This window comes from Cynocephalus volans, chromosome 1, assembly GCF_027409185.1.
Source record: "Cynocephalus volans isolate mCynVol1 chromosome 1, mCynVol1.pri, whole genome shotgun sequence".
In the NCBI taxonomy this organism is placed as follows: Eukaryota; Metazoa; Chordata; class Mammalia; order Dermoptera; family Cynocephalidae; genus Cynocephalus; species Cynocephalus volans.
The window spans coordinates 121,404,145-121,430,866 of NC_084460.1; the positions used below are offsets into that span (position 1 = coordinate 121,404,145).

A 26,722-nucleotide genomic window follows, 5' to 3' on the forward strand; every position below is an offset into this window, starting at 1 on the left:
ACCAGCTGCAATGGTAAGGAGTGTCTGATTTTCAGATATATGGGGAGTGGTGGAGCTATTCTTCTAGACAAACAGTGCAAGAAGGAAGAGCTGGCAGAGGGGGGCAGAGAGAGATGCAAAGGCATACTTAGGCAGAAGGCATTTGGGACAGAATGGGATTAAGGAGGATTTCAAAATAAAGCTTTGGGGTAACCATGTGGAAAAAATAGCATCCCAAAGTGTTAGGTTTATGAGGGATCACAGGTACCTTCTGAACCAGACTCCTACATCCTCATCATTATCATAATACCAGCACTTACTGATGACTTACTATGTGCCAGGCACAGTTCCAATTGTTTTACAATTAACTCACTGAATCTTCACAACAACTTCATAAGGTAGTAATTATTATTTCTATTTTACAGATGAAGAAACTGAAGTGCAAAGAGGCAAAGTAAATTCCTTATAGCCATTCAGCTCAAAATAGCCCTCTCTGAACTCAGCATCTGCTTGAACTCCCCATCATTGGGAGCTCACTCACTCTGGCTGCATCCCACCCCAGCCCCACCCCCCAAACCACATCCTGCTTCCCTGGACATTTCTGCCATTCTCTGGACATTTCTGCCCCCTAGACCAATATAGAGCAATTCTATTCTCTTCTCTCCAACACAGCCCTTCAAATATTTGAAGGCAGCAATCATGTGTCCCTTAGGGTTCCTCTTCCCTAGTGTAAACAGCCCCAATTCACTCAACCATTTCCAATGTGCCGTAGCTTGAGGCCCCTCACCATCTCAGCTCAGTGACTCACACATGCCAGGGTCTGAAAAACGTCAGTTAAGTCAGCAGAGTGGAACTGGTGACTCGCCCTTCTTCTAGTCTTGTGCTGAGCTAATGCCTCCTAAGTACCCCAAGTGCATTCCTTTGATGGTGTAAAGCAGCATCCAGAGGCAGAAATGGGGCCATACATAATCTGCTGCAGAAACAGCTGGCTGGCCTTGTGCCCTGCACAGGCCCCCATTGTGGCAAATGGAATGCTAAAGGTTCCACATGTTCAGAGTTCCTTACTCTTACTCAGGTCTGCCCCTCTTCCTCCCCCCCGGTTCTCTCTCCCCTACCCTCCTGTCCCAGAGGTGGTGCTAAGAACAGCCCCTGCGCTCACCATGGAGTTCATGGCAAAGTGATTGTGCTGCGTCTGAAGGTCTAGGGCGTGCTGGTAGCTGACTCCAATCTCCGTGTGGCTCTGGAGGAATAACTCCTTGTTGTGGCTTATCCAGTCGAACATCTGGAGGGGACAAGAAGGGACAGAGTAATCAGAAGGGTCATTGGTCCAACAGGGCAAAACATTCAGAGCTACTGGAAGGGCGGGGAGGAGCCCTCCTGCTGGTGCCCGGTGAGAATCGTCACCATTCTCAGAGTCAGGGTGGGCCACAGCCTGGTTTCCCAGGACAGCCCTCGCTTTTACAATAAGGACCCACCAGCAGCCGCGGTGTTGTTCCACAGAGCCTAACGGGAAAAGAGAAAGACTGAGATAATCAGGGAGTAGGCAGAGGAAGCTGTTAACTCTCTCCAGCTACTACCCCTCTGTAAAAAACTTTTATAAAGCCTCAAAGAAGCCCCATGTTTGCTTTAGGGACCCTGAGGGGACAAGCCAGGAGACCTAATCTATTCCCAACTGCACTAGTAAGAGAGAGAAACCCTCATAGAAAGCACTAGGGCATCCTTGCCCACCCTTGTCCCACTTACACACTGCCCAAACACACACACTGTTGAATTGATTCTGAACTGAAACAACTTTTCTTGTAATTCCACAACCTCCAATTCCAGGGTTTCTGCTATAACCCACCAGGAACCAGAAGAGGAAGACTTTAAGGGGAGAGTATGTCCTGCTTGGTGCTAGCACGGTGGGCATTGAGCCGTTTTCCTCCTCTTCTCCATACCCTGGTTTTCATTTAGGTATCCACCCCTCCTCCCAGCAGCCTGCACACCAGAACCCCAGCTCTAAGGGGTTCCTTGCTCTTCAGGACACCGGACCCAAGCCAATCAGTGCATGCCATTTCCCAACCAGTAGGATTGTCTCAGTAAAAGAATGTGATCCAATTCAGTACAATAAAGTGTGAGGGAAAGTTTGCTAGAAACTTCTGGAGAGAACAGAACCCTAGTTCTTTAGATACAGCTTCTCTTCCTCTGATACTGTAATGTGTGGCCCTGACTTCAAATTATGCCATACCTCTGGCAGCCTGAGGGTAATGCCAATGGGTAGAGAAAGGGTGAAGCCAAGACAACTGCAGGAAACAGGCAGAGACCTGACTGAGCCTTGCCTGATCTCCACTTTTCTCTGGACTACCTTAGGACCTAAGCTGAGAAATCCTCTTTATCATTCAATCCCATTGAAGTTGGATTTTCTGTAATTTTCCACTCAGAGCAGTCAAGTGATATAGCCAGGAAAGGTGTGCAATGGTACATTTGGAGAAGAGGATTGCTCTCCTTGGGACTGATGCTCCATAGTTTGGGATGGACTAAAGACTGCAGCCCACCTGCAGAGAGGAGCTGAGCACAAGAACAGGCAGAGAAGCTGCAAAAATTGTGCCAGCTTTCCTGGAGGCAGAACCACAGCCTTGTTCCATTATTTCCCTTGAAATAGAGGAGTGAATTTACTTTTTCAGTTATATTTAGTCAACATCTATGGGACATTTGCTATATGCCAGGCACTGTCCAAGGCAACACAGAGGCAAAAAAGACTAAAATGTGGTTCTTGAGATGAAGTGGCTTGAAGGCCAGTATGGAAAGCTGACAGGAACGCAGATACAACCTTAGTACCGCACACAACTCAATCAAAATTACAACTCGAAAAAATATACCTATCAGTAGAGGCCAGTATGGGCTACTGGGGAGCACACAGCAGGGTATCTCACCTGCCATTGATAGAGTGGGGAGGGTGAAGAGCAGAGAAGGCTTCCCAGAGGAGGTGACACCTGAGTTGAGCCTTGACTCAGGTAGGAATAGCTGGGCAAAGGCCAATGGGATACACACTCCAGGTAAAAGTGGAGGAGCAGAGGGGCAGAACTGGGGGGAAGTCCAGTGTGCCAGGGGACCTGAGAGCACCTCAGCTGTGCTTCTGGAGCCTGACATCAAGGAAGAGATGTGGCTGGGAAGGTAGATGGGACAGGCCAACCACGAAGAGCCCTGTACACAGCCTTAGGGAACTTGGACCATGTGCTGTCAGCAGCAAGGTGTCGATGGAGGGTTTTAAGTAAGCAGTGGAGTGAGCTCTGATAGCAGCATGGGATGTAGACTGGAGAAGGAGAGAGGGAGCAGAGAGAATGCTTAGGAGACTGTTTCAGTAATCCTGGTGGGGTGAGAACTGGAAACCTGGATTAGGGGAGTGGGAGTAGAGTCTGAGGAGTGGGAAGACTTGGGAAGAGGTGAAGAGCGGAAGGAGAAGAGGGCAAGGATGACCCAAGGAGAACAACCAGATTTCTGGTGTGGCATCCCCGATCCTTGTAATAAAAGGTGCCACCCCCACAGGTGCTGCCTAAAGAGGAGGGTAAGAAGCATGGCTGAAGGTGGTGGAATGGTGGGTTCCATTTTAGATGTGCTAAGTTAGAGAGGGTCATGAGAGTTTCAAGCGGAGGTGTCCTGTGGGCAGCTAGACTTATGTATCTGGAGGTCAGGAGAGAGATAGCAGGGCTGAAACAACTCACAGCTGAATATAAAAACATCACTTTCTGAAGGCAAACATGCATGATTTAGGGATTATTCTCCCTTTTGAATTACTTCGGTCACTTCTGTCTACCTACACTGACTAAAGGAAAGGAAGAAAGTACCATTCAACACTTTCAAGTGCAGTCAGAGGATTTGCTTCAGGCTGTGGCTCCTGCAGAGGCCAGGTCAATGTCTGTGCTGCGAGCAGCATCCTGTGTCCACTGGCCCCATGTTGCCAGTTCCCAGGCACTTGGTCAGTGCTTTATTTATTATTTTTTTCTTCAATTATTATTAAGGACAAGGAGGAAAAAAAGACAGGTGCCCAGGAGTTTAGAAGATTCTCATTCTGTAATTTTTGCTCTTTAAAATTCTGCCTCTCAACCCCATTTTTAAATGATTTCTCATCTCTTTTCCTCATTGACAGAAGAATCAATAAAGTTAATGAAAATCTGAAATGCCTGAAGTCCTTGGAACTTTTGATGAAAAGACTCACTCTATATACTTTCTTGGATATCTCAGTGGCCGAGAACTGACCTTCCCTGTATTTTATTTCAGCGACTCTTTAGATATGCAAATAAGCAGCTGAGTTAAGTGCCAGCACCAGAATGATTAGATTGCTTGGTGCCAGGTCCCTGCTGGACTGCAGAGCAAGGAGAGATGAACACAGGCCAATTAGGGTGGAAAGCAACACAAATGCGAGTTAAAAGACAAGTGAGAGTTGAGACTGTTGCAGGAATTGGGCACCTGGTTGAATTGGCTTCTTACACAGTGAGGTCTGTTCCCATGCCATGCCACCTGTTTCCACATTTGGAGCCCACATTTTGGGAAAGTTTAGCTTGTGCTGGAGGTAGTGCACCAAAGAAGTGACACACATCTCACTCAGGCAGACAAGAAAAGACCTGCTCTGTGGACTAAATAGTCCCATGTGATATCAGGAACCAGGGTTTCTCTCAGATGCCTGTTTCCTAAAGGACAATCACAAGTATTCTCTGGGCCTAAACTTGCTGCCTACTTGTATATAACCCTCACCCTTGCAATCCTGGCTGTCTGCAAGGGTCACAGTCATTTCTGTTGCATTCAGTGGAACTGGTTGCAGAGACAGAATGTGTGTGTGCACACATGTATGTGTGTGCACACATGTATGTGTGTGCACACATGTATGTGTGTGCACACATGTATGTGTGTGCATGTACTCGTGTGTGTGCTGTCAAGTGGAATAAGGACTGGGCTGGCTCCGGGCCTAGGTCTGTCACTAACTCGCCATTAGACTATGGGCAAGTCACTTCATTTCTGGCCTTCTCCCCATTTGCAAGGGAATGGAGGTAAGCACCTGATTTACAATAGACTCAATTGGAAACTTATGGGATACATTTTTTTCCATTCAAAATGAAAAATAGTTTTATTGAGTCTCCTGGATCAGAAGGTATATTCATTGCTATAACTTACATTTCCAACTTTTTGAATAGAAGAATGTCAGTGAGAAAATTGGCATTGTTTTATAGCCAGAGAAAGGAAGCTTCTTAGTCTCAGCCCTGACATTTGTCTGGGGTGCTTTCCAGTTCAAAATGACCATTTGCACACATCATCTGATTGCATGCTCAAAACACTCCCATGAGCTGCTATCATCAGGCCCACTTCACAGATGGGGAAACAGGTTCAAAGAAGTGAAGTCCAAGGCATAGGATCCATTCATTCTACCCAATGCCACATTCACTGAGTGCCTGTTGAACCACACTCTTGGGACACTGCCCTACCTCCTGCTCATGTGGCTATAAGACTCCTCTGCCTGAGCTCCACAGTGCAGGTACCCTCCAAACAGCAGATGCCAGGGCACTGTGGTGCTCCAGTGGGATAAGGTGATGTCTCCCACATGAAGCCATTAACTCACCAATACCCATCCTCCTCCTCCTCCACTGCCTGCCCTATCAAGAGAAAGTTCAGGTGCCTGTGGACAGCTGATTCAAACAGCTCTACTTTTCTCAATAAATACTTTGAATGAATGAATGAGTTGGCCCTAGGCTCTAGGGTTGCTAATCTCCAGACAAAAGGACCCCTTCTGAGCTCTCTTCCAGCTAGGATATTTTATGATTTGATCTAGGTGAATTTGGCTCTCTGGAATAAACTTGAACTAGACTGATTCCAATGATGTAAAGAAAAAAAAAAAAAAGAAAGAAAGAAAGAAAATATCTTCCAGTGGTTTCAAACTTTTTGATGTCTTTCTTTTTTGAAAAGCTACAAATGGTAGGTTCAACAAAATGTAATATAACAAAAAAATTCCTCCAAGAGGAAATTTCATGTCTAAATAATGAAATCTTATCTCTTTGTCTGAAACCAACATAATTTTGTCTCATTAAGAAGATAGATGTTACATATAAGCTACTTGGGGTGTTTTTTCTTTTTGTGTTTTAGTTTTAATTAAGCTAAGTAATTTATGTTAGCTAAAATTTAGTGAAAATAAACAAATCTGGTTTTTAATAAATAGTAAATGTTAAAGGAATCTATTTAAATGCAAATTAGGAAAATAAACAGAAACTTTTTTCTCCTTCTTCTTTTAAAGATGGGGATAGCTAAAAGGTTATGATTGTTCTGTTCTTAATGAAGCATAAACTATTTCATAGAGCAAGGAGATTAGGTAAGGTTCTTGTGTTTATTTTCCTTCATTTGCCAAATTTAGCAATACCATCTGATTTAGAGTTTTAACTTTCAAACCACCTTACCATCTATTGTTAGTATTTTATACTGTCTCTAATTATAGATTCCACTGGTATTAGAGAGTTCATATTCAGCCTTGATGAGCTGATTAAGAGCACAGAAGACAACCAGTGGATTTTCTTTGCCAAACTATGCACATTCAACTATGTCCCCTATAACCTGTTTGTATACTACAATGACCCATCCATAAAAGCTTTTGCCTCAGAGAGAACAACCTCCTTGCAGGTGAACCTTGTTATATCTGGGAAACTAGGTGTCTAGTCAATTCCAAAATAAAATTTTATGTTAGAGTGAAAACAACAGAGAATTCAAATCAGTACAGACTCTGCTGTATAAACTTTCATAAGTTTTAACATTGGTCTGAACCTCAGTTTCTTATCTGTAAAACAGGGAGGAACAATTTACACTATTTAAAGCTTAGGGTAACAGGGAGATTCAAATAAAATGATGGATATTAGTATGCTTTATTAAGTGCTACGTACCTGATAGATTTTTAAACCCATATAATGAGCATATTCTATTGCATGTATTTCCTAAATGTTTTCATTTACAGCACAAAACAGAAGAAAGGTGTGAATTTAAAATAGCAGAGATTCACTTAACTTCAAAATTACCATGGTATCCAGACAAATACGTTGAAAAGAAAAAAAATTCACCATAGGCTAATGGGAATCACACCTGCAGCTTATATATAAACACACTCCACAGCCTGCCCACCCAGAGATGTATCCCCAGGGCAACCACGGGGCACTACACTCATCTATCCTCCCCCACCGCCTCCACTTTCACACACTCAGGGGCCCCTGGGTGCACTTGCCCACACACCACTCAGAGACCTTTAACGCCCTCAGGGCTCTGCCTGAGGGCACAGGTGTCTTCCTGCAGTCCTTGGTTGGCCTGACCAGGAACCTCACTTCCGCTTGCCTTGCTTCCAAACTCCCTCTTCTCCACTCTCTCTGCCACAGCCCAACTCTTTCACTATTAGAGATTCAGTCCCTTTGTCTCTCGACAGTTTTTCACTCAGAAGAGATACCTATTAAAATGCAATTTTTCCTTAAATCCCTCCTGAAATTAGTTTATCCTGGATATAGAAACAGCTCAATAAGAAAGCAAGGCACTTTGTGAGCACAACCTAGGGATAAGATCTTAAAATGAGGTGTCAGAGGGGCCCTAGACAGAAGGAGAGAGGCCCTAAAAGTAGAAGTAGATGGGAACCAAAGGTAAATTTCCCCTCCTTTACAATTCTGCCTTCACAGGAACTCTGACTGACCCCAGAGCACATGTTCTTGGGCAAACAGGGCAACACACAGACCTTATGAGTGTGTTCTGGCCCAGGACCCTTAAGACCCTTCGACCCTGGTTTTCAATTATCCCCTCTCCTAGGACTGAGCTTTCCTGCTTTTCCAAAGCAATATGAAAGGAGAGAGAAAAAATAAAGGACCCCAAAATGTGGACCTAACTTCCAGATCCCAAGAATTCCTCACCATAAGGAGTTTGACACCTCCCCTGTTCTGCATCCTACAAATCCAGCAGGCCACGGGGGATTCAAGGTTCTGAAGAAATCATCATTACACTGGTATCTACAGACAGGGGAAGCAGCTGAGTCATGGGCCTGATAGGCAGTAGGTGTAATAAATATCTATTAAAGGAGAGAAGGTGGCCTGGACTCTGCCTGTTTTACTTTATGTTTTTGGCATGTCAGCTGGCATACTTTCATATATTGTATAAAAGAGGATTTTTTTTTGCATTTTTTTTGCATTTTTGTCTTTGCCATAAATCCTGTCTGCTGTAGGGAGAATAGCTCAGCCTGGTTACCTGGGAGACACTATCACTGTATCCTTAGTAATCTGCCAGGATGCCAAAAAATTTCACCAACCAGGCTGTGTCTCTGACCTGTAAACATGTTATAGATTCCTAGCACATTTCTTACATCTTTCATACCCAAATTCCTTAAATCTCAAATCCCAGGTCTAGCATCCTTACATGTTGCTCATAATCTAGAATAGTCCTGATTTCTCTGTGAAACAGCCAAAAGTCCCACGGTAAGCAAAGGGTTAATCAAATTCTTTCTCCTATTGCATGGTAATCTGACCTTCAGTTAACATCCAAGTTCTGTTTCCCAGAAAAAGGATAAAGACTGTATGAGCCAACATGTTACTGAATCAAGTTTCTTATGGTATAAACACCCCCTGCTTGGCCAATTTTAACTGGATTGGGAGGAACTATAAATGAACTGTAAATACCTGATGGGGACACTATACCTTAGACTTCCCTGAGTGTGGTGGCTCTTGTAACTGGCATGTCCATTTCAGGGACCCTAGAAGCTGTGCCAATGGAGATGTTACAAGAAATATTGGCTCCCATGGGGCATGGAGTTTTTAAGCCATGGCAGCTCCCGCAGCTGCCCAACGTGGATCTTGTCTACTTGCATGTGAGCTGGACTGCTGCAAGGACTGCTCTGCTGGCAAGCTGTAGTTCCCATTTTACATCTTTCTCAGTAGTTCAGTGCCAAAAGTGACCCATGGTAGTCTCCTAAGACTGAATGTTAAGTAGAGCCTAAGAAGATTCCCTGGTGGGTGTTGTACCCATATTTTAGAGCCAAACTGTACTGTCAAACTATACCTATGACAGTACTATGCCTCTCCTTGTCTTCCCTTTCTCCATCCTCCTTTCTCATTTTCAATTTCTCTCCATAGTAGCAATAATGATAATTGCAACAACAATCATAGCAACTAACATTTATTAAATGCTCTCTATGTGCCAGACACTATTTTAAGTACTTTTTACACATATTAACCTACTTTGTCCTCTGAATAACCTCACAATTATCTCCCCAGTATTAATCCCCAATATTATCATTTCCATTTTACAGATTATGAAACTAAGGCACACAGAATTTAATAACTTGCCTAAAGCCACACAGCTAATAAGTGGCAGAGCTAAGATTCAGATCCAGGAGGTCTAGTTCCATCCAATGTTGATGTTCTTAACCCTGATGCTACACTTTTAAATGAGCTCAGAGCTTCATTTGGCCACTCCTTCCCTTTATCACCAAACTTTCAGAAACGTGTTCTGACCCTGCTACTTTTGCTTTCTCTCCATTCACTTCCTCTATAAGCCCTTGTAATATGGTCTGCCGTTACTACTTTCCTAAGTCTGCACCCAAAATGAAAACCAGCCACCTCCTAGTTTCTGAGTTCTTTATTCTGTCAGTTCTCATTCCCTTTGTTTTTGTTTGGGTTTTGGGGGTTTTTTGGAGCTTTTCTTCTTTTTAATTTTTTTTATCAGAATATAGTTGATTGCACATATCTGTGGAGTACAGCATTGAGTATCAATACCTGTGTGCAATATCTGATGTTCAAATCAGGATAATTAGTATATTCAACATTGTACAACGTAATCAATTTTCATGGCCCTTTACCAATTCCTGCTTCCCCCCACCCCTGCTTTCCCACATCTGGTAACTTCAGTTCTGTTCTCTTCTTTTGAAAGTTAAGTGTATTATTATGATTGTTGTATCTTTCTTTTCCTATGTGTTTTTGTTTTTGCTTTTTAAGCTCCCACTTATAAGTGAAGAATGTGGTATTTCTCTTTCTGTACCTGGCTTATTTCACTTAACATAATTTTCTCTAAGTTCATCCATGTTGCTGTGATTGGCAGTATTTCATTCTTTTGTATGGCAGAGTAGTATTCTATTGTGTAAATATGACACATTTTCCTTATCCAGTCATCCAACAATGAATATTTAGGTTAGTTCCAACTCTTGGCTATTGTAAATAGATCTGCAATAAACACGGGGGTGTAGGTATCCCTTTGCCATGATGATTTTCATTCCTTTGGATATCTACCCAGCAGTGAAATTCCCAGATCGTATGGCAGTTCTATCTGTAGTTGTTTGGGGAACCTCTATACTGTATACCGTATAGAGGTTCCTCAAACATAATGGCTGCACCAATTTACAGTCCCACCGACAGAGTAGGAGGGTACCCCTTTCTCTGTGTCCTTGCCAGCATTTGTTATTCTCTGTCTTTTTGATAATAGCCCATCTAACTGGGGTGAGATGATATCTCAATGTGGTTTTGATTTGCATTTCTCTGATGCTGAGTGACGCTGAGCATCTTTCATGTGTCTGTTGGCCATTTGTATATCTTCCTTTGAGAAATGCCTATTCAGTTTCTTTGTCCATTTTTTAATCACGTTACTTGTTTTTTCACTGTTAGGTTGTTTGAATTCCTTGTATATTCTGGATATTAATCCTTTGTCAGAAGTATAACTTGCAAATATTTTTTCCTACTCTATAAGTTGTCTTTTTACTGTGAATTGTTTCTTTTGCTGTGCAGAAGCTTTTTAGTTTGATATAATCCCATTTGTTTATTTTTCCTTTTGTTGCCTGTGCTTTTGGGGTTGTATTCATAAAGTCTTGCCCAGTCGTACTTCCTGAAGTGTCTCCCCTATGTTTTCTTTTAGGAGTTTTATAGTTTTAGGACATAGAGTTAAGTCTTTAACCCATTATGGTATATGGTGAAAGGTACGGATCTAGTTTCATTCTTCTACAGATGGATGTACAGTGTTCCCAGTGCCATTTATCAAAGAGGCAGTCTTTTCCCCAATGTATGTTCTTGGTGCCTTTGTTAAAGATCAGTTGGATATAAGTACGTGGGCTCATTCCTGGGTTCTCTATTCTGTTTCAGTGATCCATGTGTCTGTTTTTATACCAGTACCACACTGTTTTGGTTACTATAGCTTTGTAGTATAATTTAAAGTCAGGTAGTGTTATGCCTTCGGCCTTATTTATTTATTTATTTATTGCTCAGTATTGCTTTGGCTATTTGGGGCCTTTTGCTGTTCCATATGAATGTTAGGATTGTTTTTTCTGTTTCAGTGAAGATTGTCATTGGTATTTTGATGGGGACTGCATTGAATCTGTAGATCACTTTGGGTGTTACGGACATTTTCACAATGTTAATTCTTCCCATCCAAGACACTGGGATTTCTTTCCATCTTTTTGTGTCCTCTTTCATTTATTTCAACAGTGATTTGCAGTTCTCATTGTAGAGATCTTTCACCTTCTCTGTTAACTTTATTCCTAGGTATTTTATCTTTTTGGTGACTATCATAAATGGGCTAGCTTTCTTGATTTCTTTTTCTGCTAGTTCATTGCTGGAGTATAAAAATGCTACTGATTTTTGCATATTGATTTTGTATCCTGCAACTTTACTGAAATTGTTTATCAACTCTAAAAGATTTTTTTGAAGAGTCTTTAGGCTTTTCTAACATATAGGATCATGTCATCTGCAAACAGGGATGGTTTGACTTTGTCTTTTCCAATCTGTATGCCTTTTATTTCCTTCTCTTGCCTGATTGTTCTGGTTAGTACTTCCAATACTATGTTAAATAGGAGTCATGAGAGCAGACATATTGCATCAGAATCATATGCAGTCCTTTCTGATACTCCACCCCATCTGGCCCCCTAGACTAGGTCACGTTCAGTGGCAGGCCACCTGGCTACAGACACGATGAGCTTCTCTCCCTGCTTTCACAGGTCTCTGCCCAACACCAGATTCTCTCAGGAGAGCCAGTGCTTTCACACACTTGAACTCTCCTGCTTGACACATCATGTCTAATTCTCAGCATGACAAAAATAATAGGAACACCCTAATTTTGAAAGCTCACCAATCCTCCAATCCTACATTGATGTAACCAAACTTGCTCAAACTCCCCTGGCTGCCCCTCCATGGCTTCCCTTTGTGTCCCTCATACCCTTACTGTGACAGTCTGAAAAGTGGACCTCAGCCCTCTACCCTTCATGCATCAGACCCTACCCATTTGAAAATTCATCCAGGCTCAGAACTTCAACAATACTAACAGGGTTTCCTATCTCATGTGCCAAACCCTGAGCCAAGCACCTCCACAATTTATCTCAAGTAGTTCTTAAATAATGCTATAAAGAAGGTACTGTTAATTCCATTTTAAACATGGTAAAAATTCACTATGAAGAGGTGAAGTAAATTGCCTAAGATCACACAGCTTGTAAGTGATGAAGATAAATTTACAATCTAGTGTCCATCTGAACCTAAATCCCATGCAATTTCCTCTGTTCAAGGATGCCCTCTCACCACAACTTCCCAGATACCTGACAAAAATAAATAGGTGCCAAGCTCTGCACAATGAGCTTTACACATGTTATCTCAATCCTCATGACAGCCCTATGAGGTAATAATACCATCAGCACCACATTTTTCTAGGTGAAAAAACAGATTCAGAGAGATTAAATAAATTGGTCAAGGTCACGGAGTCAGGGTGGCAAACTGAAGACTCAAATCAAGGTCTGCATGACTCCAAAATCCATACTTTTAAACCACTATTAAATTGTCTCCCAAATAACACCTAAATCTCAGACCTCTTCTAGTCACATGGTATCTGTGGATTCACAATGAACACGTGGTTCCTATGGACTCAACAGGAATATCCTCCTGATGTTCTGCCAACATCTCAAACTACTATGTCAAAACTATTACCTTCTCCTGACTCCCCGCATCTTCACCCCACCCCCCAGAGCCCATCTTGTTCTTTCTTTCCTCAAATAACTCTGAAATACAACCTTTGCTTTCCATTTACATGCTACTCTCCCTCAGTCCCCACCCCTGCCTGATTACTGCAATTGTTTCACTACTGGTCTCCCTGACTCCATTCTGTTCCTTATACCAAGTCATCTGCCCCACCAGATTCACTACTCTAATGTACTGCTTTCAGAATGTCATTCCCTCAGTCAAAAAACCAAAACCAGAACCAACAACCTACTGTTACTGTTATCTACAAGCAAAATCCAATCTCCTTAGCTTGGCCTTCAAGGCCTCGCCCCCAGACTGCTCTGAATCCGCCTTACCCTATTATTTCACACCACCACCCTACACCAAGCAGCCTTTCCAGACAAATTGCTTTATTTCCTACAATGCAAACATACCATACCATGTTCATTCCACCCCCATATTGGTGCCCATATCTTCCTCCCAACCCCAGGAAATGCTCTAAGCTCAAATCTCCAACTTATTCCCACTCTTCAAAATTGAAGTCTCACCTCCTCCAGATGCCTTCCTTGACCAAATGAGCCCATTATGACTTCTCTTCCTGGTAAACATATTTCTCTAGTGTCTAACATAATAGTTTATAAACCCAGCCTTAATTCAGAATTATCTGAAATGTTTTCTGAAAAAATACAGCATCCTAGGCCCTATCCTTGAGATTCTGGTTGAATATGAGCTCTCCAGGTGATTCTGATTACTTGCTTTTTTATTTTAAATGTTCATGAGGAGACTTATTATCTGTCCATGATGAGGTAGCTGGTATGAGACTTAACCCTACCATCTATAAACAGTTTGAAGGCACTGGTCAACAACCAACATAGACTGATGATCCTTGAAGGAAGGGAAACACACAATGTAAGTCCCATATTCACCCCAGCTTTCTCCCTGAAGGTATTTTTCAAACTGTAGAGCAGAGAAAAATAGGAGCTGTACAGAGAGCAGCAACAATCTTGATGCATATAAAAAATAGAGACTAGAGTTCAGGGCTGGTAAAGTGGCTGAGATTTGGGTGACAGGAGATTAGAGAGAAAGAAACTGCAGAAAAGGAGCTCTAAAAATCTTCATTAAAATTTCCTTCAGGTCCTTGGCCAAACCCAAAGCTATGCATATGCAAGGTAAGGCTTCGGAAAGTCTAACAGAAAACAGCTATGAAAGGTGAGGTATATTAAGAGCTGAACAGAAAGTTTTGAAGTCACACAGTGCTGGGGAAATGCTGGGAGTTCTAATTCAAACAGTGTGAAGAAACATTGATGAACAATCTGGACATTCAGTTGGAATCCCCAAAAGACAAGTCTCTTGGAGTAAGAGCCATATCCTAAGAAAAAGGGCTATACCCCAGGATTAATGAAAAGATGGAAGTAGAACTAACTAGCCTAAATCAAGGCTCACCAGGATCAAGACAATCTGCTGGTAATTTAACTTCATCCTAGAACACTTAACAATATTTGGAGAAAGAAAACCTAATCAAGAGCCTCTACAATGTATCATCTACAATATCCAGTATACAATATAAATTACTCTATGTATGCAGAGATATGGGAAAGTGACTAATAATTTAAAAAATAAAATAGTCAATAGAAGCAGACCCAGAGATGATCCAGATGAGAATTAGTAGACAAGGCCCTCCAAATAACTATGATTAACATCTTATCTTAAAGAAAATAGGGGTGAAGGTACAGAACAGATTAAAGATGGAACACTGTGACAGAAAATTAGAATCTATAATAGGAATTACATGGACATTCTAGAACTGCAAAATACAATATCTGAACTTAAGAACTCCTTGGGTAGGTTTAATAGTGGGATAGATACAGCAGAAAATAGGATTAATGAACTTGAAAACAAATCAGTAGACAATAGCATACTGACACACAGACAGAAAAGCAAATAGAAAGTACAGAACAGAGCAGAACAGATACGAGACATAGCTACAAGGTCTAGTAAAGTGCTGTCCAATAAAACTTCCTTTGATGATAGACATGCTCTGTATCTGTGCTATCCAGTAGGGCTGCCACTAGGTACATGGGCCTGTTGAAGACTTGAAAAGTGGCAAGTGTGACTAAGAAACTGAGTTTTAAATTTTATTTATTTTTAATTAATTTAAATTGAAGTTTAATTAGCCACATGTGGCTAGTGAGTGACTACCCTATTGGATAGTATAGGTATAACACAGGCAGTATTAGAGTCCCAGAGGAAAAGAGAGAGAAAATGGAACATGATAGACCCTAGAAAGCTCCCTCTAGAGTAGTATATTGAACACTGACTCCACAACAGCCATTTCACCCCAGATCATTTGTTCAAACCAATCATACTAATTTTAGTCCCCTTGTTATTTACTGGATCAGGGTTCAGGGATGGGCAGGTCTTAGCCAATATGAAACAATTAATTAAGAAGAGATTTGCTTGGGGCTTCTGGTAAAGAGAAACCAGTGTCTGTCTGTCTGTTTCTTTCTCTCCCTCCTTCCTGCCATTTCTCGCTCCCACTCTCCCTAACCCCCTTCACTGGGTGAAACAATGAAGCATGTTGCTCTGTTACCACTGGCAGTCATCTTATAACCATGAAGGAAAATAGCCTTGGTATGAAGCTCCCAGCAGACAACTGAGATCTCAGCAGAGCACTGAGACAGAAAGATCCTAGGTTCCTGATGACAGGCTTGCACAGATACATCAATCTTGAAGCTCACCTTGTCTCTGAATGTCTAGTTAAAATCTGAAATAACATATTTCCTTGATATTTAAGCCAGTTTAAGTGCAGTTTTCCATTTCTTGCTGCCAAAAGCATCCTGATACAAATAGTCACACGTTCATGATGTTTAAGCATGATATTTCATTCACTTATTGAGCAGTCACTGTATTCCAGACATTGGATTAGAGACTGGTGATAAAAGATCAAGGTCACAGTCTAGCGAGGGAGACAATGCATTCAATATTCTGTTAATTTTAATAAAATGTGAAAAGTACTATGAAAGGTGTATACTTTGAGCTGACAGCAGAGGAGCACTTGGTTCAATCTGGTAGAGGTACAGGTAGGGAAAAGCATGGATGGCTTCCAGAAGGTGGCAACACCTGAGCAACACTTGAAAGACAAAAGAATTTAGTCAACTGAAGAAGGTGTGGATGGAAAGGGTATCTTAATGAGAAGAAATAGCTTGAGCAAAGGCCTGGAGGCTTAAACAAGAGCATAAAGTAGGAGGTGATGAGAAGGGATAAGAGACAGAGAGAAGCCAGGCCGTAAAGGGGGAAAGGATGCAAGGCAGAGGAATTGGGTCTTTATTCAGCAGAAGTGGGGAATCACCCAAGGGGAGTGGTAGGTTCAGATTTGCTTTTTACTCCAAACTGGGTTTCTACACTGAGGACCCCAGATACACAAGCATTTATCTTATTGAGAAAGGAGGTGCTCAGTTTCCCTGGGCTCAGGTTACAGGACACACCTCTGGGTTTCAAGACACTCCCTAAGTTCTCAGACTCCTCCTCTAGGCCCTCACCTAGAGGAAAGTTACTGTTGCTTGTCAGACCTATTTTTGGCATCAGCATGGGGAAATTGAGACCATAAGGGGCTGGCTTATGCAAATCCCGTGGCTGGGCATGCTCAGTAGAAAGGGGTTATATAACCCTGGTAGCTGAGCATGCTCAGTGGAAGGGAGTTTGTCCTCTGAATGACCTTCCACTAGAGGTGCTAAAGAGCACAGAATATTCTTGAATATGTTCAGTGCAAGTAATAGGATTTGACCAAAGAACATGCTCCAAAAAGAGACCAACTGAGCATGTGTAAGACTATGTTACATAAAAGGGAACCACCCCCTTAGTTGAATATTCACTCAATAATATGAATATGTATTAGATAGCAAAACTATAGAAGCGAATCCTGGCAGAAGGTGGCGTTGTTGCTCACTTTCCTGGAGCCAACCCACACTTTGCTGGCTTAGGTGTGTATGCTTTCTTTTTGTATCCAACTTACATTCAGCAAGCAGCTGCTCACTCTCTTAAGCCAGCCTGCACTCTGTACTAAACTTTAAGCATGTATTTCTTGCTTTTCTGTTAAACTTGGTATGGACCCTGCTCAGTCTCAGGAGCTAGGCCACACTCGCTCTGTGAAATCTGTCTCTCATTTGTTACATTAAACCTGTTTTCACTTTCTATAGTGACTCTGCTCTGGAATTCTTTCCTATGGCAGAGTCAAGAACCTGGTAAGAGGATGGGGTGGGTTGAGGCTGGCTATCAGTCCTCCCCAGATCCTCCTTCCAACATCATTATTGCAAAGGGGAGGTCCAAGCCAGCCCTGAGCTCACAAAACAAAATCAATTAGCACATGCCAGACTTCACACCAACTGATGGTCTCTGCCTTCACATCCCACTCTTTCTTTTTCCCTCCCCACCTTTTTCTTATAAACCCTTCAATGTCTGGGTCAAAGAAGATAAAGAAGATAATATATGAAAGGTGCCAAGCATAGCAAATGATGCATAGCAGATGCGGAACACATGCTAGTTCCTTTCCACTTACCCTGAGTTCAAGCAGAATAAACTGGCCATCGCAAAAAGTAGTTGCTTTCTGATTAGAGAAACTCAGGCTGCAAAACTTCATGCTAAAATCACATACTGTTCTTGAGGGATGAGCCACAGCTCGGCTCTGCCTGAAGAAGCACATGCCCATGCTGAGCCTTAAAAGGCCACTCTCCTCACTCTCACCTTCCTCATGCTAAGTGGTATAACAAAAGGTCTCACCAAGTCTATTAGTAATATAAATATTTTCAGACTTTAAATAAGAGGTTTTTTGTGTGTCTTATTTCCAGTCTGTTTGCCTGGATGGACTAAAAACCCTGCAGCACTGGCAGCACATGCATTACCTACAGGAGGGTTCCTGTAGGGAAGAAATGGTCATCCAGGAGCCAGCAAGTCAAGCAGACAAGAAACAGGACCAGCCAAGCCAGGAGTCAGCCCAGGCAGCCCCAGGATATTGACTCCGAATAGCCAAATTCCTTCCATCTGAACCACAATTGCTGATAAAATATTTTCAGAACAGAGCGAGAGAATGTACTTCACTCTCTTCCCAAAATGTACAATTGAAGAGGTCAAACCCCATTTAATCCAAGCTGAGAAAATAGTGCCCAACTTTATCCCAGAGCTAAATTTAGGCATAGACTGAGATCTGGCCTTTGGCAAGTTAATTTAGATGAGCTAATGGTTGTTCCTGGCATACAGGATACACTCAATAAATGGTAACTATTATTGTTACTGCAAAAATGGAGTGTCTGTTGGATGTTTTCTTCCAGTCCTCCCACGAATCCTAAAATCGGCTGTGTCAATCACTTGCACATCTGGGAACAAAATCTCACATAGGCTGAGGAAGCAGCCCTCCCTTTGAGTCCCTCTGTGGGAGGAGTGAGTGAGGTGCTAGGAGGGTCTGTGCTAGGTGGGCCAGGCACCCCCCTATTACCTTCTCCCCTCTTTCAGTGGCAGCCTCATCAATGGAGCCCCGGCAGGTAAAAGGTCATGCAGTAAGCCAGACTTAGGCACATACATGTGGAGCTGTTTGGTCACGTTTCAAGCTTCCAGACTCCATCTGTAAGAATATGCCCTGAAGAACTCAGGAAGATACTTACCAAATGAAGAGCCCAATCACTCCTCAGAGCTGTCCATTCCTTTAACAGTCTTATTCAGAGGATTCAGGTGAATTCCTGTGTTTAGATAGTGCTCACTGTCCCTAACAGTAGGCCAGAAATGCAGGAACCAGCTAATGCGTGGTAATGTTTTAAGTAACCTTCATCACTGCTTCTCTCACTTTTCTGTGCCTCAAAAGAAATTAAATTTTGAATTTCATTTAGCTATCTATCCTCCTCCCAAAACATTTTTGGGATTTGTTTCCACTCCTGTCCTGCTGCCATCATAACATGGAGGCCTTGGTGCTACCTTAGCTTCTCTTCCTCACTGACATCCAGTCAGTCATCTGGTCCCATTTGCTTTCCTTTAGAGTGTCTCCAGGGTTTGCCGTCCCCTTTCCACTCCCACTCTCACCTCATCTGCTCCCACGTGGATTAGTATAAAAGGACCAGAAGTGGTATTCTGCCTCCAAACCACCCTCTTCATTGCAAGATGAAACTTGTTAAAACCCTAGTTTTCCAACAGTGAGAGCTCAGCAGTAGGTGGTGCTCTTGTGCCAGCTCAGAGTGTCACAGAAGTTATGTTCCATCAGGCAGCCCGGTGAGTACTGACTACGCCGTGGTCCACTATTTATTTGGGACTATGTGCCTCCGGGCAGAGTTACTGAAGACACTGGCCCTGGCCTCCGGAAACTTGCAATATAATTGGGGGAATGAGGCCTTTGAGCATATAGCCATGATACCAGATGGGATGGAACAGAGCCAATATGAGAGGGATGGATAAGGGCCGCAGGAAGATGCCCAGAAGAGGGAAAACCACCTCCAAGAGGGAAGAGTGGGCAGAGCAGTATCTGAGCTGGAACTTCAGCTAGGTAGGACTTCAATTGTCTGAGACGGTGTTAACAGGCATTCTAAGCAGGCGGGATGTCAGCATGAATAAAAGTGTGAGAAGGAGGGATGGTGCAAAGCATAGAAGAGGATGTCCTCAGTGACAAGGGCTAAATGCCCAAGTCTAGTCCCACTTCCCATTCTAGGTCCTTCTGGTGTGTACCTCCTCTTGACACCTCATGACAATGTCAGCTCCCCAGGGAATTCCCCTAGGGCAGGACAAGCACCTTATAAGTGGGACAAGCCAGTTCACCTGATCTGTGTGCAAGAAACGAAACACCCCCTTTTCTCTATACCAGGACAGGGCATGCCTTCTCTCACTACCTCATATATACATGCAGCAGTACCTTTCCTATCCTAGAAAAGGCTTACCAAGGAGGGGCAAGAGGTGAGCACAAGAGCAAAGAGTAGGATTACTTGGTAAACATGGAATGGGTGACATGGGAGAAGAACCCTTCTGGGATTCCAGCCAGGGGCACATTTCCTCCAAGGAAATTACTTTGGCCTCCTTGTGGAGGAGGTTGTGTTCCCACCCGTGCCCCACGAGAAAGCCTCCCCATGCATCTCTCCCCACCTTGTCCCACTCATCCGCATGGGCCAGCACAAGTCTGCCTCTGCAAGCCTACCATTTGTGGAGCACCCACTGGGCCCCAGGCATATTAGGTGCCTTATTTTCATTTTCGTTAATCCATACAATAAGATAAAATTTACATCTTACAGATAAATAACTGATGCTCAGAGAGGGTGAACTGGCCACAGTCACTCAGCTATCAGGCGGCCAGGCTGGGATTCAAACCCAGGTCTCTCTGATTCCAAAGCCAGTGTTCTTTCTAGAAGCTTTGGCTGGGTCTTCTGGCCTGTGCTCTCTCTGCCCTCCATGGGATGGCTGAACTGCACATGGAGCTCTTCCTTAGCTCCAGCCAAGGAAGGAGGCAGGAATGCGAAAGAGTGGTGGAGCAACAAGTTCAGAGAGAACAGATGCATCAGAAATGTGAGGTAAGCACAGGCCTGAAGAGGTGTGAGGTCAGAAATGGGAAAGGAAGTGGAGGGAGAGCAGGGCAGAAGGGAAAGAAAAGGAAAGTGGGTTCTTCAAAGTAAAATGGAACCCTGGAAAAGCTCCCAACCCCAGAGACTCAATTTGTTTTACTTTATAAATTATACCTGAATGTCCTTCATTCTTCAAAAAGGGCACCTAAGATTATTTCCTCCACTATCCCTACTAGGGCAAAGCTGACATGCTTGTTTTTTTTTTTCTTGGACCACCTCCTTGCTCTCTCTCCCGTACACACTAACCCCCCGTCCACCACCAACCAACCCTACCCCCAGCCTAGTAAGCAACAGGGTCCTTGATATCTTAACTCACCCTGGTTCTAACCACTGGAGGGGTTACTATTTCTAAGCCATCTGTTTCTTATAAGGTTTCAAGAATTGCATCCATACTAAACCTGATTTCCCTTGTACTTTCCCCCATCCCATGCCTGGAGTAAGAACAGAGGAACGTGGCCCGCAGCACCTAGCAGAGAACCTGGTACATGGTAGAAATTCAATGTCTGTTGATGAATGAATGAATCAATGAATGTTTCTTAGTTACTGCTCTGTGCCTCGTACACACACATTTCATCTCTAATTGAACCTTCTTCTCCTAGCTCACCTAAATTGCTGCAGACAGAATCAGTGTGACAATGTGGATTCTGTAAAGTACTGTTAATGTAGTGTCTGAGTTCTCAGTTCCATGGGGTCACTGTGAGATCTATAAATAAGTAGAAGCTGCATAGGTATCTTCACACACAGCAATTCAGGTCTCAGCACCTTCCAGGCCTCTTGAGAAACTGTGGAAGGCAGCCAAGCCTCATGCCTGAGCATTCCTTCCCCATTCTGCATCCATTCTGTTATCCACACCCACACTCCTCATGTAGGTCTGCTAATCTCAGGATACAAATGGGGCTGAAAATTCAGGAGCGGGAAGAAAGAAGAGGGAGAAAGGATGTAAGAGGGAGAAAAACAGCTTTGGGAGAAAACACATTCACACATGCAGCCTGCAGAACATTGTGACTTGGATTATTTTTGGAATCTAACGTTTCTAATGTTCAAGGGGAGGAAATGAGAAAAAGTAAGTCGAGATTCCCAGGACCAGCAGGCTGGAAATAATACAGAACACTGTGTTCTGTGTCAGGGGGGCAGGACACAGACACACTTCCTCACTCTGAGCTCAGTCAACAGGAGGTGGAGGGGTCCTCAGCAGGAATGGGGAGGGCAGGAACAAGAGGGCACTGGAGCCTTTTTCCAAAAAAAGCAGGAAATTACAACCCTCCCAGTGAAGACCTTGCCCTTCTGGCTGACCTGAAGGTCGCAGCTCTTTGAAGCCTCCCTCCCAACATGAAGGGATCAGGCAATTGAATCACACAGAGATTTGGCACGCCCCTCTGGAAGTCTGTCCAGTGCCTGTCCTTTTACCGCAGGAGTGGTGAGGACACAGGTCATGTGACCCCCATCCTCCATCCCACCCCCAGCCTCTCTAGCCACCTCCTAGGTTGCTGGCACATGCCACCATCTCTCCTGCACAGCCAGGAGCCTCCCAGAGAGAGGGTGTGTGTTTGCTGGTGTGTGCGTGTGTGTGTGTGTGTGTGTGTGTGTGAAAGTATGTGTACAATGTGTGTGTTTGCTGCTGTGTGTGAGTAGAGGGGAGGGGGAACCCTCAGAGCACAGGACCTCCCTTCCAATGCTGCCGACCTGGCTCTATCCCAGGCAAACCTCTCAACCTCACCAAGTACCAGCTTCCCTGTCTGTAAAATGATGCTCGTATACATGCCTGCCTGGCCTACCACATAGGAAAATGGGAAACTCAAATGATGAACCGCTGCCTGGATGAGTTTGGGTGGGTCTCTGCTCTAAGTCCAAGTTTTCTATGTAAAAGGAAGGGCTGGACCAGAAAATCTCTAAGGTCATGGGTGTGAGAACACTTTGAAAACTGACATTCGAAGAAGTATTACTTATTGTAATTACTACAGAGGTACTTCATTTTGACAAATGACTGTGGAGTCATGCTTACCATTGGTCACGGGGCATCGGGAGGTTGGAAGTGTGGGGGAGAAAGGAGACAGTGGGCCAGTTTCCAGCATGGAAGGAACGGTAGTGAGATTTCTCTTTAACTGCCGCACTGGTGCTGGTCACCCCAGGCAGGATGAGGCTTTGGGTCCTGCTTTGGGCTCTGGGGAGTGATCAGAACTGTTTATAACTTGGAGGGAGACGGCAGGAAATAGCAGTGGGTACTTTGTCCAGTGATGAGGCATCCTGGGGATGTCCTGAAATGCTAATGTGGCTAACAGGACATACAACCTCAAAAACACAATAAGCACATAACTTAGCACAATGGCCTTTTGCCTACCAGAATGCCTTTACCCAGTGGTGCCCCATATATATTTTGTCATTGTGATTAACATGAAAGTAACCTTATTTTGTTTGCAAAGACTTCTAAGAACATCTAAGTACACAGACATATGCCTTGGATGGATTGTAGGAAGTATCTCTAGCCCCAAGTCTGCAAGAGAATACAAGTATGCTCTTAGCTATAATGCAAAGCAGAAGGTGACGAGTGTCTTAGCTGTAGGAGGTGCATGGGGACATTAGAAAGAATCACTTTCTTCTGTGGCTGCTTCAAGGACAGACATTGTTTTCCCTGTGGAGGCTCCCCCACCCTGACCCATCAGATATGACCCCAATTTGACCTATGTGCTCCTTCCTTGTGCCTTGCCCAGGGGCACTGTACAGCCTGGTGACACATGGGGACCCCATCATAAATTCTAAGTTCTCTCGAAAATCGATTCTTAATTTTGTTCCATTAGGGATAATTGAAAATTATTTGGAGCAAGTTCATTTGGAAGATAGCATCAATGACACTCTCCATGGTCTCAGCAGGCACCAGATGACTGGAGAGTAAATCAAGACAGAAACAGCACAGGCAGAAGGAAGGGAAGCTGATGTTCAGGGAGCAGATATGCTGGGCCAGGCACCATGCCAGGCACCTCTACATTCATCATCCCATTTAATTCTTGTAACAACCCTGGGTGGCAGCTTGTTTTTTTTTTAAAGCAGGAACTCAAGAGATTATGGTTTTATTTGCTGAGAAAAGTTTCTTGTTTTTCATAATCACCCAAGGCAATAATCCTGAAAAGAGAAGAACCTACTGTAGTTATGTAGGACAGAATGAATAGTAAAAAGCAAAAATTAAATTTTATAGAATTGTTGAGCTATAAAAGGGCTTAGATATTTATTTAGTGTAATCTCAAAGGGGGAGGAATGGCAGGCACATTTGGACTAGCATGGGGGAGCCTTTATAATACTACTCTAGAGATTCTGATATGTCAGATCATGAGGATAAGTTTATTCTCTATCACCGCCACCTCCACTGCTGCCACCACAGCTACCACTGAGATGACCATGGCTACCCCACTTCTCCTGTTGAAAGATGTTTTCATGAAAGGATAGCACTGTGCGTGAGAACAGCGCAGTGTGGAAGCAGAAGAAAAGTCAAAAGAAACTAAGCTAGTTCCAATTCTTTATCTTTGATTTGTTGTAACATAATTGGGGTCAGAGGTTAAAGATGTCCCTGGGGTCTCACATATGATAAGTGGCACCCCAGGACAAATCCTAAGCCCCACTCATCCCAGCTCTATTTCAGCAGGACATGTGTGGCACCAATGGATATGAATAGAATTTCACCACGCAAGAACGAATATGCAGGAAGGCATTCAAAAATTAGGTTCTCCAAGGGCAACTTTCTTCTAGGTGGTGTGGTAAGGGCAGACACAGGCAGCCACAGGCAGTCTCCCCTGAGCACTTGAAACAGATGACGGATTCTCATCTGGGCTAGATACCTTGGTCATGGGAGAGGTGGGCACCAAATTGTCCTCTTAAGTGTGATGATAAAGATCTTGTCTTGGCGCTCCCCTAGCACATGTTTACACATAAAACAAATACAACATGCTGCAAAAACTAATGATCATCACGGTTCCAACACTGGAAGCCTCACTAGACAGCTTTGCTCACTCTTTTGGGGACTCTCCCACAGGAAAATGGAATATGCTCCTCCTTTCCAGAATAGCTTTGGACAAGACTGAAAAAGGGGCCTCCTTTATTCAGAAATGAAAAAGACAATAATTTCTCAATCCGTTAAGTCTAGTTACGCACCGGAGCTCTTTGAAGCACTGCTCCTTCCCTACAAAGACTGAAGACTGCAGGCCTTCCCCACTTCACAAGGTAGATGGTGTTTCAGTACTTTCTGATACTTTTATCATGGGCATCAGCACATCAACTGGCATTGTGAACTGGTAACGGCTGTCATCAGATGACACGGCTAGGATTTCTACAGCGTGCAAGAGGTAGGCTTTTTGACCTCACCATCCCTTCCAGTTCTACAATTCTAAGATGGCATCCCGGGCCCCCAAGAAGAGGGGATGTAGGGAGGACCCCACAGTGAGCAGCACCCACCCTTTCCTTTTTTGAAAGCACATCTACAATGAGTCTACTTAATGACCTTTAATACCACATATGGCCCCCTAACAGGGAAGAGGCCCATCCCTTCTCTTTGGCAATGGGATGTGGTTGCAGGGCAGACATCTTCATCACACAGGATCCCTTGCAGCTGGAGGCAGGGAGAGACAGCTGTGAAATGAGCCTGCACAGAGAGCCACAGTCTGCACTAGGCTAATGAGGAGCGACCTGGCCCATGTTGTGTGAACACAGTGGAGGACATGACCATTAGTTATAGACCAGAAGGCACTGGGCCAAGGCAGCAGTGTTTCGTCTTCTAATACGATACATTACTTGAATCATCTCTGAATTACCCAGGACTCCCACAAATTGCTCGTTAAAGCTTTCCTGTCATTCCTGAGCTACAGTATTCCCTGTTCTCCAAAAACTCCCCAAGCACAGAAGCTGTGCCTAGGACAGTGCAGGGCACACAGCAGACATTTAACAAACATGCAAAGGGAAACAAGGAAACTTTTGGATAGTGGATATGTCTATTATCTTGATCATGGCAATGGCTTCATGGCTGTGTGCACATGTTCAAATTCATCAGACTGTATCCATTAAACGTGTCCCATTTATTATATATCAATTATACCTCAATAAGTCTGTTTTTAAAAAATAAAAGCAAATTTTTTTAAAAATAAGAGTTTATGTGTCCACCTCCTTTATTAGATGGTGAGCTGCTGCAGGATTGAAATTCTGGCCTGCCCTTCTTTATCCAAGTGCCTTGTTTTAGGCTCATGACAGCTGCTCAACATTCATTATTAAATGAATGGGTGACCTGCTTTATGAATTATCTGTGGAACACAGTCTCTGTTCCCTGCATGTTTAACTGGGAGAGCATGGCTTCCTCTCTCCCACTTCCAAGATGGGAAATGCAGGGTGTCGTCACAAGAGTCAGGGGAAGGTTGTAGGGATGGCTTCACCCCCACCCAAGGCCAGTTGGTAAATGGGGAGCACCAAACCATTTCAAGCCCTGGGGAACAAGCTGTCACCCCACAGGGCCAGAGGGGAGACTCTGCACCCACCCTTTTTACAAAAATAGAAGCTGAGTGATCACCAGACTCCTCTGATTGCCAAGAGCTTCCCAGATCTGGAATTAGAAGCCTCTGCTGACAAGCCTCCCGCCAGAAAGAGGGCTAAGACGAGGCTTACGCAGTAACTATTTCCTCACACCCTTGTTTAGATGTGTATCTGCATACACAACCCTTATTCCAAACCATCACCCTCCTTTACCCTTTCCAGAAACACCAAATAAGTCAAAGGCTGAGGCACTTAGCTCTACACAGATATTTTAAATTAATCTTGAAACAACTTAAAAGGCCTGTTTCTCTCCCCTGCCCCACACCCAGCACATTTTCTGCGGCAGCTGGGTCAAGCTTGAGCGGCATTTCTACAACTGACTCAATATCAAAATATTCCTGGGCTGCCCTCTTCCCATCAAGCTTTTCACTCCCTCTGTGTTGTTTTTAATGTTCTCTCCCTCTCTCCCGCACCCCTCTATACACACACATGCACATGCACGTACACAACCACACCCACACTTCTTTTTAAGGCATGAGCACACCACAGAACAGGGATTCTAAGCTTAGAGTCCATGGATCAAATTCAGGTATTGTGTACTTTGAGGAAAAATATGCCTTTATTTTCACTAACCTCTAATTGAAATACAGCATTTCCTTCCATTATGAATGCAGGCAACAAACTACAGTAGTGTTAGCAATACCAGTG

The 26,722-nt window shown here is 43.6% G+C and overlaps 1 protein-coding gene across 6 annotated transcripts in view; it reads right to left on the bottom strand.

Annotated features, from left to right (window-relative positions):
- Nucleotides 1–26,722, bottom strand: part of KALRN (kalirin RhoGEF kinase) — a 621,231-nt gene that overhangs the window by 372,838 nt on the left and 221,671 nt on the right. For all 6 annotated transcript variants that reach the window (XM_063076707.1, XM_063076704.1, XM_063076720.1 and 3 more), the window contains exon 6: nucleotides 1,139–1,261. In XM_063076707.1, the coding sequence (XP_062932777.1) occupies nucleotides 1,139–1,261 (123 nt within the window). The remainder of the gene's footprint in view (nucleotides 1–1,138; nucleotides 1,262–26,722) is intronic.